The sequence below is a fragment of the Pongo pygmaeus genome, chromosome 23 (assembly GCF_028885625.2).
Source record: "Pongo pygmaeus isolate AG05252 chromosome 23, NHGRI_mPonPyg2-v2.0_pri, whole genome shotgun sequence".
In the NCBI taxonomy this organism is placed as follows: Eukaryota; Metazoa; Chordata; class Mammalia; order Primates; family Hominidae; genus Pongo; species Pongo pygmaeus.
The window spans coordinates 30,281,425-30,294,966 of record NC_085931.1 but is presented as its reverse complement, the minus strand read 5'-3'; the positions used below and the strand labels follow the sequence as shown (position 1 = coordinate 30,294,966).

General features: G+C 43.9%; 1 protein-coding gene across 5 annotated transcripts in view; it reads left to right on the top strand.

The window, feature by feature from the left end:
* The window catches only part of LOC134739258 (cytospin-A-like), a 177,432-nt gene that overhangs the window by 143,385 nt on the left and 20,505 nt on the right, over positions 1-13,542 (top strand). For 3 of the 5 annotated variants that reach the window (XM_063662787.1, XM_063662786.1, XM_063662785.1), the window contains one exon: positions 7,364-7,576. In XM_063662787.1, the coding sequence (XP_063518857.1) occupies positions 7,364-7,576 (213 nt within the window). Of the gene's footprint in view, positions 1-7,363; positions 7,577-10,208; positions 13,116-13,542 lie in introns of those variants that run through there. The other 2 variants (XM_063662789.1, XM_063662788.1) reach the window with 2 other exon arrangements.

Here is a 13,542-nt window from a genome sequence, read left to right as displayed (position 1 = left end):
AGAAAATGGGAGCCTTGTGGTGCCCTGCCCAGAGACACGTGGCCAGCACGTCCGCCTGTTTCTCTAGCCTGCTTTGTACACATAAATTCATATTTTAAACCATAATTGGGGCCGGGCTCAGTGGCCCATACCTGTAATCACAGCACTTTGGGAAGCCAAGGTGGGTGGATCACTTGAGGTCAGGAGTTCGAGACCAGCCTGGCTAACATGGCGAAATCCTGTCTCTACTAAAAATGGAAAAATTAGGCCGGGTGTGGTGGCTCATGCCTGCAATCCCAGCACTTTGGGAGGCCGAGGCGGGTGGATCACAAGGTCAGGAGATCGAGCCCATCCTGGTTAACATTGTGAAACCCTGTCTCTACTGAAAAAATACAAAAACTTAGCTGGGCATGGTGGCACGCGCCTGTAGTCGCAGCTACGTGGGAGGCTGAGGCAGGAGAATTGCTTGAACCGGGCGGTGGAGGTTGTAGTGAGCCAAGCTTGTGCCACTGCACTCCAGCCTGGGCGACAGAGCGAGACTCTGTCTCAAACAAACAAACAAACAAACAAAAAACAAAATGTAGCCAGGCGTGGTGGCGGGCGCCTGTAATCCCAGCTATTCCGGAGGCTGAGGCAGGAGACTTGCTTGAACTCAGGAGGTAGAGGTTGCAGTGAGCTGAGATCGTGCCACTGCACCTAGCCTGGGTGACAGAGCAAGACGGTCTCAAACCATAATTGGGATTATTCCACATACTTTGGTCTGTGAACTGTCATTTTTCATTTACTGAGGTTTTTTTTTTTATGAGCGTGTGAGTTTATGATTTATTTTTCTACACACAACATATATGCACAGGATGCACTCAGTTCATCAGTACTGATTGCCAGAGAGCGTTCTTCTTTCTTTCTGCATCCACAGAAAACAGATACAAAGTTCAGTTTATGTTCTCTTTTTTTTTTTTTGAGATGGAGTCTCGCTCTGTTTCCCAAGCTGGTGTGCAGTGGTGCGATCTCTGCTCACTGCAAGCTCCACCTCCCGAGTTCACGCCATTCTCCTGCCTCAGCCTCCTAAGTAGCTGGGATTACAGGCGCCTGCCACCATGCCCGGCTAATTTTTTGTATTTTTGGTAGAGACGGGGTTTCACCATGTTAGCCAGGATGGTCTTGATCTCCTGACCTCGTGATCCGCCTGCCTCGGCCTCCCAAAGTGCTGGGATTACAGGCATGAGCCACCAAGTTTACATTCTCTTGAGGAAGAATTTTTTTTGTTGGTGTGGTTTTCTCCGGGACATGGAACCTACTTCATTTTTTACTCATTGAAAAACTTGCTGGTATTTATGAAAATTTTTTTGCAGAAAAAATAAATCATACAGCTAAACAGAAAGACAAAACATTGAATTCACCTGTATTCATATCATTCGGCAGTAACCAGTATTAACACCTGGGTGGATAAAATGCCAAAGGCTCTGCCTTTGTGTGTCTGGATAGATGTGTTATTTATTTCTCTCTGTCTCTGTTTTCTTTTCAATGAGAACCCATCATATTCCTTTCTTTTTTAACTAGAGTTGATCACCAGAATTGCCTGTAAAGTTTAAAAAATATAAATACAAATATATGCCTGGGCTCTACTGCATTCTTTGGGTCTGGATCTTAAGTATGTATATTTTAAAAATCTTTTTTTTTGAGATGGAGTTTTAGCTCTTACTGCCCAGGCTGGAGTGCAGTGGTGTGATCTTGGCTCACTGCAACCTCTGCCTCATGGGTTCAAGCGATTCTCCTGCCTCAGCTTCCTGAGTAGCTGGGATTCCAGGTGCCTGCCACCATGCCAGCTAATTTTTGTATTTTTAGTAGAAACGGGGTTCCACCATGTTGGCCAGGCTGATCTCGAACTCCTGACCTCAGGTGATCTGCCCGCCTCAGCCTCCCAAAGTGCTGGGATTACAGGTGTGAGCCACTGTGCCCGGTGTGTATATTTTAAAAAATCTTAATTGGTTATTCTGAGAAGCCTTCCTGGTTAAGAACCACTGCCAGAATAACACTATTTAACTTCCTTCTTTTCACTCATGTCAAGGTTTTTAATGGTTTCATAACACAGTCCAGACTAGAGTAAGACAAGTGAGGAACTCACATAGCAAATTTAACCAGGTGCCAAAAAAAAAAAAGCAAATCATATTTTGGTGAATTTTTTTTTTTTTTTTTTTTTGAGACAGAGTCTTGCTCTGTTAACCAGGCTGGAGTGCAGTGGCACGATCTCAGCTCACTGCAACCTCCACCTCCGCGGTTCTAGCAATTCTGCCTCAGGCTCCCGAGTAGCTGGGATTACAGGCACCTGCCACCATGCCTGGCTAATTTTTGTATTTTTTAGTAGAGACGGGGTTTCACTCTGTTGGCCAGGCTGGTCTCGAGCTCCTGACCTCAGGTGATCCACTTGTCTTCCCCCAAAGTGCTGGGATTACAGGCGTGAGCTACCGCAGCCGGCATGGTGCAATATTTTAAAAACTCAAGTGTAAGACATTCATGAAGAATGAAATACTGAGATTTTAAATGAAGGCAAGGTCCAACCTTGGGCTAGCACAGTTCAGCTCTGCTAACTCACCCTGGTCCTATTCCTGGGTTTATAGTTTCAGTGGCTATCAGGCTTCTCATTATTGACGTATTGGGGCTGGATTATTCTTTGTCATGGGAGGCTGTCCTGTGCCTTGTAGGAGGTTAAGCAGCACGCTACAGATTCCTATAGCACCCCTGTCCCCTCACATTTGTGACAACCAGTTATGTCTCCAGACATGACCAAATGAGGGGCAAAATCATCGAAGTTGAGAATGATGATGATATATGGGTACATTAAAATTTATTGACTTTGTGTTGCATGATGATGTCTGCTCTAAAACAGTAAACATTGGATTTCCTCAGTCACTTAATCAGCCTGTAGCTCAGCTGATTCATTTGGAGGTAGCAGCTCTGAGCCTGTCTCTTTGATGGTGGCCCTTTGAGGTGAATGAGTCATCAGCTCTGAGCTTTTTTGAGGTGGCAGGTTAGTTAGGGTTATCATAACAGAAATTCTTTATCTTTAATAGTGTATTTCTGGCTGGGCGCAGTGGCTCACACCTGTAATCCCAGCACTTTGGGAGACCGAGGCGGGAGGTTGACTTGAGCCTGGGAGTTAGAAAACAGCCTGGGCAATAGAGGGAGACCTTGTCTCTACCAAAAAAAAAAAAAAAGCTGGGCATGGTGGCACACGCCTGTGGTCCCGATATTCAGAAGGCTGAGGTGGGAGGATTACTTGAGCCCAGAAGGTTGAGGCTGCAGTGAGCTGTGATCATGCCACTTCACTCCAGCCTGGGCAACAGAGTGAGACCCTGTCTTAAAAAAAAAAGTGTATTTCAGTCAACTGCAACCCATTCCTGGTATCCATTAGTAGTATGAATGCCCATATGTGGTGAAGTTTTAACTGCATTTGGAAAGAAAATTGGCATTCCTGGTGACTCAACGTTTAATTTTTGTATTAATCTTTTCTGTAATAACAGGCTGTAGTTCTTGTCGGGAAATGGCCCTAGCCGTGGATTACTAATGGGAAAGGGAAGCCTATTTTCCCTGCCTTGGTGTCTCATTTATTGGCTGGGATGCTATAAATGACTCAGGGGCTTTATAGGATTTGAGACACCCGCCCAGGGGCCCAAGTCAGGGCCCTTTGTATTTGGAGATCTTAATTCCTCTCCCAGTAGTGACCTGTGCTTGGTTCTGAAGTCACTTCTGACCTCGTGTGGAGCTGTTCTGCCCTCCCTCCCTCCATAAGGGGACCCCAGTGGTTTTTCCCCAGGGCAAAAAGAGTCATAACCTGCCTCTGTGGATGCCACATCTGTTTTTGTTTTCCCCTGGTATTTTTTAAGTAAGAAGAAATGTGTGTAGGTTAAAGGGCCTATGGGGAGGAGGTTAGAGATAAACACTGTACAATGTGAAACTCTTCCATATGGGGAATGTGAGGATGTTTGAAGACCAGGCCTAAGACAGGCATCATCCAAACACAGCCCCTGGTCAGTTTCAGTGCCTTAAGGATGTACGCGCATGACCATTTGGTGTGCAAATGAGACTTTATTTAACAATTAAAAGAAGCAGTTTCAGCACCAATGAGTATTTCCTCTCCTTCCTGGAACATTTTAGTAGGAAAGGTGGGAAAGTATTAATTTAAGAGAGAAATAAAGATATGTGGGTGGAGGCATTGAACCTGTGGCCTGTGATGTTGGTCAGGCTATCGTAGTTGTCTTCCAATTCATTCATTGTCAGATGGTGCCCTGAGCTATGAGGCCTTCGCGAACATCTGACCGTCTGTGGTTCTCTTTTTGCCTTGCTTGGGAATTGTTTCGCCTGGAATACAAAATCCCGTGGCTCTGTGTTATCCCATGTTTGAAATATTAGTAGAAGCATTTGACTTTTGTAGATATGAAAGCAGATTGCTTTACAAAATCCAGAAGTTCATGAAGGATGCCCTCAGTACAGCTTTTCATTTAAATCCATGGTTACTGAAACTTGCCAACCACAGTAATTACTTTGTCAAAGGTCTTGTTATTGCATCTAATGTTAAATAACCATTTGGTCCAGGTGCTGAGGAATGCGGACAGAAATGAAGACACGTGTTCGTGGCTAGAACATAAATTATAGAATTGAAAAAAAAAAAGGTTCTCGATTTAGTCTCTCCAATAGAGAACCTTTCTGTAAATCTTTTCTTAATAATTTTAGAGTTAAATTCTTTATAATTAAAAGCACTTGGCAAATAATGATTCATTTAAACCGGAGTTCTGATTCATTACTCTAATTATTGTTACCATGCAGAGCCCTTTGGCCTGGAAGTGAAACTCATGTGCTCCTGACACCAGAGGTTAACAGAGCAGGAAGCTAGAGCACTGTGTCCCCGCAGTGACCAGAATAATTTAGTAATTGTCTAATTACCTGAGGAGTCTAATGCTACTACTAAAAATAGTATTAAAAAATTAAATGAAAGTCATTTTCTTGTTTCTTGTAACCCATCTGTTCTCTATTTTGGGCAATCGGGTGTCATGGGTGTAAAGTGCGACTCATTTTAAAGGATCAGATCACTTCTCTCCTGTTGGATAAATATGTTTTTAATAGAATGTAGACTCTGGTAACTCCATACACATTTCTAGCCCCCACGATTCAGTTAGCTGTGGATTCAATAAGACTGTTGTAGGTGACCCCTTGTTTAAATCTGTGATTTAAAATCTGAAACTGATGTTGATTTCATAGTTGTTTCTTCTTGAAAATGAAAAAAAAATCATGTCAGTTGAAGACTCCCTACCACCACCTTGGGAATATTAAGTTATTAATTTAATTGTTCAGCAAATATCTGTTACATACCAGACACTGCCCTGGGTACTAGGAATACAGTGATGAGTAACTCACTCAGGTGAGCCTTCTGTTCCTATGGTCTAATGAGAGGGAACCGTCAGGTAAATAGGCCAATTTAGACAATGAAGAGAGTAACACACAGGGTGTTGCCGAAATGTGACTTGCAATGGGAAGGCAAGCGGAGTGCCATGAATTGGGGGGCCCAGGAAGAGCCTCTTTGAGGAGGTAAAGTTGAATTGAGGCCTGAATGATGAGACTGAGCAAGCCAGCCCTGCAGTGAGCTGGGGGATGGGGTTCCAGGCAGAGGGCACGGCAAGTGCAGAGGCCCTCAGGCAGAAAGAAGCTTGGCAGTGCCCAAAGAACAGAAAGGCCAGCATGGCTGGAGCAGAGGGGAACAGGAGGAAGATGGCCTGAGGGACAGCTGGAGATGCAGGCAGGTGCTGATCAGATGCGAGGGCATTTGGCTTGTGTTGAACAATGAGCCGTAGATTGTTAACAAGTGCCTTTTTCCCCCCCAGTGGTCTTAATTTTCATTATATTCTAAAGCAGTAGAACCCTTTCTTCAAAGGAAGCCTAGGTGGGGGCCGGGCACGGTGGCTCATGCCTGTAATCCCAGCACTTTGGGAGGCCGAGGTGGGTGGATCGCTGGAGGTCAGGAGTTCGAGACCAGCCTGGTCAACATGGTGAAACCCCATCTCTACTAAAAATACAAGAATTAGCAGGGCTTGGTGGTGGGCTCCTGTAATGCCAGCTACTGGGGAGGCTGAGGCAGGAGAATCACTTGAACCCAGGAGGCAGACATTGCAGTGAGCTAACGCCACTGCACTCCAGCCTGGGTGACAGAGTAAGACTCATGTCTCAAAAAAAAAAAAAAAAAAAAAGGAAGCATAGGTAGCACCTGATGTGTGACAGAGGAACGGAGCTGCAGGCTGCATCTCCCATCCTGCTGAGTGGGTTTCTCAGGATTCCTGGGGCTCAGTGTGGAGCATGGATTAAAAACCACCTCCAGTTCACTCCTCTCATTGACAGGAAACGGGCTCAGAGAACAGACACCACTTGCTGCAGGTCTCCTAGCTGCTTACCACCCATCCAAGAATAAGGCTCAGCTTTGGTTCCCCTTCAGTGCTCTTTTTACCATGTTGCTCAAAACCATTTTTCCAAGACTTAACCCATTCCCAGCCCTTCAGAGGCTCAGCTGTGTTGCCAGTTGTAAAGGAAGGATGGAGAAGGCCAGTGTATGCCATGGAGCTGCCTCTCAGGCAAGAGCTGGGGTCTAAAGTCAGCCTGCAAGGCAAAACTTGAGCGCAGTTACCATTACACCTGAAAGTCTAGCTTCAGTGGAGGGCCAGGTGCCATTTTGCAGTGAGTCCCGTCCGGACAGGGTTTCCTCCAGCTGTTCCTGACGCCTTGCTGGACTGCCCTGGGTTGCTTGTTGTTGATGGTTGTTACTTGCATAGGGTACCCAATGAAGTTGTTGCCTTCTGTTGTAAACCGAGAAGATTGTGAGCTTAAACAGTGGTTCTAAGCCGAGGGTGATTTTGGCCTCCATTGGACATTTGGTGACATCTCTTGTCACAACTAGGGGACAGCTGCTGGCATCCAGCACATCTGGTGGCTGGAGGACAGGGATGCTGCTGAACACCCTATAATGTCCCCCAACATAGGAGTACCCAAGTTGGGAAGCCCCGCTCTGAACTACCGGGATCCCTTTCAGTGCAGTGGGGTCCTCATTCTGTCAAAAGCCCCAGGGAAGATAGATTCACTCAGTCTGCAGGTAGAATCATTCTCGTTCATTAAATTGTAATTTTTTCCTCTGTTTCTTTTTCTTTTTTTTTTTTTTGCCGAGCATAAATGACAAACCCTGAAAATTGCATGTCATTTATTTGCAACATCATTGTAGATATATCTAAGAGTTCTGTGTGTTGGAACAGTAGAAGAAAAGCAATAGCTGCACGGCTGTTCTTCCACACTCTCCAAATCATTCCTGCCTCTGGTCATCTTCCTTGTTCATTTCTCCTTCCTGTAGCAATCCCAGGACCCACCAGCTCAGAAGGGCCCGACGCTCACCACTAAGGTCCGGCGGACCATGAGCAGCCGCGTGCACGAAGCCGTGAAGGCCATCGCGCTCTGCCACAACGTGACTCCTGTGTTTGAGTCCAACGGTGTGACCGATCAGGCTGAGGCCGAGAAGCAGTACGAAGACTCCTGCCGCGTGTACCAGGCATCCAGCCCCGATGAGGTAAACCTGGGCAGGTGTGGCAAGGCGTGGGGAGGCCCTAGTTGTTTTCTCTGTGCTGGAATTAGGCATTTTCTAAGGAAGCAATGTGTCAGGGCAGACAGGAGCCAGGATGGTGCAGGGCTGCTGGGAGACGTGTTTTCAAATACAAGAAAGAACCGCTCTTCCTCTAAAAAGAGTAGCCTTGGACTTGAGGTATAGCCTGAATTAGGAAAGTTAGAGATTTTGTTTTGTAACTCAAGAGGCCAGCATAACAGGGCACAAGGTCCCATTTAAACCACGTACTTTAAAAAAGATGTAAATAATTAAGATCTTAATTAAGATAAACTCCACATTCCATACAGTCTACCCATTTAAAGTATGACTTTTTTATTTTTATTTTTTCCCCGAGATACAGTCTCACTGTGTCGCCCAGGCTGGAGTGCAGTGGCGTGATCTCGGCTCACTATAACCTCCCACTGGGGTTCGAGCGATTCTCCTGCCTCAGCCTCCTGAATAGCTGGGATTACAGGCGCCCACCACCACGCCCGGCTAATTTTTTGTATTTTTAATAGAGATGGGGTTTCACCATATTGGCCAGGCTGGTCTCGAACTCCTGACCTCAGGTGATCCACCCGCCTTGGCCTCCCACAGTGTTGGGATTACAGGTGTGAGCCACTGCGTTGGTGAGTATGGCTTCTTAATATAGTTAGTATATTTTGGGATTTTTTTTTTTTTTTGGCATCCATCATCACAATCAAATTAGGATATTTTTATCACCCCAAAGGAAATTCTATACCCACTTTCCTGCTGTACCTCCTTCTCTTCCTCATTCCTCCAGCCCTAAAGCACCCACTAATCTACTTTCTACCTCTATAGATTTGCCTATGACAGACACTCCAAACAACTGGAACCATACAATAGGTGGCCTTTTGTGATTGGCCTGTTTTACTTAGTGTAATGTTTTCAAGATTCATCCATGCATATTCATGCATCAATGCTTCATTCCTTTTTATAACTGAATAATAATCTGTTTATGGATATATTACCTTTTATTTATCCATTCATCAATTAATGCACGTTTGGGGTTTTTTTTTGTCTATATAGATAATGCTGCTATGGACAGTTGTGTACAAGTATTTGAGTGGGTGTAGATTCCTGTTTCTCTTGGGTATATACCTAGGAGTGGGTTGGCAATGTCATATGGTGACTCTATAGTTAACCTTTTGAGGAACTGTCTGTTTTCCAAAAGTGTCTGCACTATTTTACGTATCTACCAGCAACGTATGACAGCTTCCGTTTCTCCACATCTTGGTCAATACTTGTTATTGTCAGTTCTTTGGATTCTGGACGTTCTAGTCAGTGTGGAGCGGTATCCCATTGTGGTTTTGATTTGTGTTTTCCGGATGGCTCCTAATGTTGAGCATCTTTTCGTATGCTTTTTGGCCATTTGTTTATCTTCTTTGGAAAAATGTTTTATCCATATCCTTTACCCATTTTTACTTTGTCTGTTTTTCTTTTTGTTGTTTGTTTTTGTTTTGCTCTGTCGCCCAGGCTGGAGTGCAGTGGCACGATCTTCCCAGCTCCATCTCCCAGAGTGCTGGGATTTTAGGTGTGAGCCACAGCGCCCGGCCACCTTTCAATATCTTTTAATTTACTTTTTAAAACGTGAATTTTCCTATTGATATAGTTTGTATCCTCCTTTTTTCACTTACTATTTTATCATTTCTGTTTTCTAATCATCTCGAATATTATTAAAAACTTTCTTTAAGAATTGCTACCTATGCATGTGCCCTAATATCCTAACTGTTCTCATAATTGGAACTTCTCATACTGTAGGAACTTAGGTTATTCCTAATTTTTAGCAATGATATTTATAAGTATTTTGCAATGAACATCCTTACACCTTATAATTCTAGAAGTGGTGTGATTGGGTTTATGAATTTAAGAGATACTTTTGAGTAGACTAACACTGTGATATTAGTGCTAACAAGACAGCCCCAGGCCCCTAGGGAGGAGGCTTGTGTGACACAGTGTAGTGTGTGACTCACTCCCGGGATCCAGCTCCACACTTGGGCAGTTACTTATGCTTGCTGTGCCTCCAGATCTGTGCCATGGAACCCCCACAGTGGGGCTGTTGTGAAGCCCCAAGTAGGCAGTCAGTATATCTTGTGGGTCAAATTGAATGAGTATTTTTTTAGAGATGGGGTCTCACTATGTTGCCCAGGCTGGAGTAGTGCAGCAGCTCTTGATAGGTGCAATCATGGCTCGCTGCAGCCTTGAACTCCTGGACACGAGCCATCCTCCCACCTCAGCCTCCTGAGTAGTCAGGACTACAGGCGTGTGCCACCATGCCCAGCTTTTAATGAGTATAATGCTCATGGTAACTATGGCCAAAGTGCTTCCCAGAATTTTTTTTTTTTTTTTAAACATTTAACTCTTCTACCAACATTGGGAGGAATCCCAATTTTTTTTTTTAATCCATTTTAGGAAGAATGGGGCTCCTAAAGTTCTGGACCAATTTGCAAGTATCAGTGAGCCTGTGGTTCCCGGCGGTTGGGGGATGGCACAATGAAAATCTTTCCCAAAGTTCACAAATGAAAGAACGCTTGAGTGTCATCTTCTCTGTCCTGGTGCTTCTTTCTCCCTTTTTTAGGCGGTGGAATTTTTGCGGTGGAATTTGTCACCTGAGAGACTCCTCCTTCCAGCCTGCAGGGTGTTTGTGGAACAGCTCAAGCTATAAAACCTAGTTCATCCATGACTGTTGACATTTGAACCAGGCTTTTTAGGAGTGAAAAATGTTGCAGCCCCCTGGCCAGCTTCTGAGATGGGAATTGTGTGCAGAAAGAGAGAGGGGGAGGGAGGGTAGGTTTGGGTGATTGTCCTGATCTACTTGGATTGTGCCATAGTAAGTGACAATTTCAGGTTTATCATCATTTCTTCTTTCTGTGGCTTGGCAGGTTTAGTCTGTTTTTCCCTTTGGGAATGATACTGTGGAATAGCGATGTCAGAGAGGGCCATATTTTTGGTAGCTATGGACTGGGAACTAGTAACCTGTGGGTATTTGATGGAATTCAAATTTATTTTATTTTGTTTGAGCTCCTGACCTCAAGTGATCCTTCAGCCTCCCATAGTGCTGGGACTACAGGCGTGAGCCACTGTGCCAGGCCTTTTTTTTTTTTTTTTTTTCCTTGCTCTGTCGCCCAGGCTGGAGTGCAGTGGTATGATCTCGGCTCACTGCAACCTCCACCTTCTGGGTTCAAGTGATTCTTGTGCCTCAGCTTCCCAAGTAGTTGGGATTACAGAAGTGCGCCACCATGCCTGGCTAATTTTTGTATTTTTAGTAGAGACAGGGTTTTCACCATGATAGCCAGGCTGGTCTCAAACTCCTGAGCTTAAGTGATCTGCCTGCCTCGGCCTCCTAAAGTGCTGGGGTTACAGGCGTAACCACCGCACTCAGCGGAATTCAAATTTGAGCAAGCCCCAAATGCTGATGATCTGAGAAGCAAGTCCTGCCTGAGGCCCTTGATGCTCCTGTTGGCATCTCTGCAGGCTTTAATGCCTGTCGCCCACTCCTCTGCTCCCACTGGACTTTGGTGTGTTTGTTTTAGGGCTGTGCAAAGATTTTTCCATGAGGGTAAATCTTTCATGGAATGCTTTGCACTTCTCGGCCCCTTTTTCTTAAAGTGAATGGTACTTTATCTCTTCTGTGGATGAATTGCACTTGAATTCAGATTTGTCTTGTTTTTCTAAGATTCTGAATCATGACTGAGAAAAAAAAAAGAACTACTTTCCTTTGGCCTTTGGTGTCTTCAGAAGCCAGTGTTACCGTTTTGCTGTGGTTTTTTCTTTTTTTTTTTTTTTAAGATGGAGTCTTGCTCTGTCACCCAGGCTGGAGTGCAGTGGCGTGATCTCGGCTCACTGCAAGCTCCGCCTCCCGGGTTCACAACATTCTTCTGCCTCAGTCTCCCCAGCAGCTGAGACTACAGGCACACGCTGCCATGCCCGGCTAATTTTTTTGTATTTTTAGTAGAGATGGGGTTTCACCGTGTTAGCCAGGTTGGTCTCGATCTCCTGACCTCGTGATCCGCCCACCTTGGCCTCCCAAAGTGTTGGGATTACAGGCGTGAGCCACCGCGACTAGCCTTGCTGTGTTTTTTTTTTTCCAACTTTTATTATTTTGTATTGCAGTTATTTTTTGTCTATAGTAGAACACATGAATGCATTGATCAGAAAAGTAAAAAGTAACCCATAATCTTACTAAAGGTATAGTCATTGTTAAAGTCTTCCTGATCAGCCTTCTAAACTGCTTCAGAGGCCGCCTACCGCCAAATATGAATAGGTTTGTATAAATGCCTCATGAGGCTCAAAGGAGGCTAAATCTAGTTCAGGTGAAATCTTTCAGAAAGCCGTACTGTTTCCAGGTCCCTGTAGGATTCCACATAGACTTGGCTGGCTCTAGAATCGTGCCTTTGAAATTCAATATCAATAAAACATTGCTAGCCTAGGCAAGATCAGTTTATGGAACACGTATAGAAACCAGTATGCATTTTACTTGGGAGCTGCTGGAGTAATTTCTACCAGTTGGCGTAGGATTCATTTCCTGTAACAGAAAGCAGGATTTCCTAAATTTGTTTCCTGTGCACATTCCAGTTGGGGAACCTTGAAGTGTCTTTATTCAGCTATCGATTACAGCCTGGGGGCTCTGGGCCCTCCCTGCCACCCTACAGTAACTCATGGAGGAAATGAAATAGATACGATCGGACCCGGAGGAGCGGAGCGCTGCTCAGATGCTGGAGCGAGCAGGCCTCAGCCCTGACAGCATCCCACCGTTTCCAGGATGTTCCAGTGTCGAGAGTGGGTGGTGGGGAGTGGGAGTGGGGCCGTGGTGATAATGCAGCTTTCCAAGCCTTTGTTTCTTGGTTTGAGCCAGGAGGTGCTGTCCTGCAAGCAGCTAGGATCAGCTCTGTCCATGGCTCATTCACTTGTCTTTTCCATGAATTTTTCATATTTAAAAAACTTTTTTTCTTTTTTTGGCTAGGCGCTTTTGAGACAGAGTCTCGCTCTGTCGCCCAGGCTGGAGTGCAGTGGTGTGATCTTGGCTTACTGCAACCTCTGCCTCCTGGGTTCAAACCGTTCTCCTGCCTCAGCCTCCTGAGTAGCTGGGACTACAGGTGCCCACCACCATGCCTGGTTAGTTTTTGTATTTTTAGTAGAGACAGGGTTTCACCATGTTGGCCAGGCTGGTCTCAAACTCCTAACCTCAAATGATCCACCTACCTCGGCCTCCCAAAGTGCTAGGATTACAAGCGTGAACCACCACTCCCGGCCAAAAAAGCTTTTAAAATCACAAGTACTATTGTCTTCACTACAGAAAAGGGAGAAATTGTAGAATCAAAAAGAAGATAAAAAATAACCTGTGATTCTTACCACCTGGCGATAACTCTACTGTTTATGTTCTGGTATAGATTTTCTCAGACTCCTTCTAAATGTATGCATATTTAAATATATATATATATATTTTTATGTGTATTTATATAAGATATACACATTTATATTTATATAATATGTAAATATTTACATATTATAAATATGTTCTGTAAACAAATATATATTATGTAAATAAATATATATTATGTAAATATATATTATATAATATATATTTAATTATAAAATATATATTTTATGTATTAATTATAAAATATATATTAATTATAAATATATATTATATAATATATATTATGTAAAATTTATATATTATGTAAAATATATATTATGTAAAATATATTATATAAATAAATATGTAAATATATATTATGTAAATAATTTAAATATTCACATAATGTATAAATATATAAAATAATATTTACTTTGTGTGTGTATATATATATGTATATATGGAGAGAGAGAGAGAGAGAGAGGATGAGTACAGAATCATGCTGTAGTACATATAATTGAACAGGAAGGAGGGTGAATTAAGTAACTTCCTT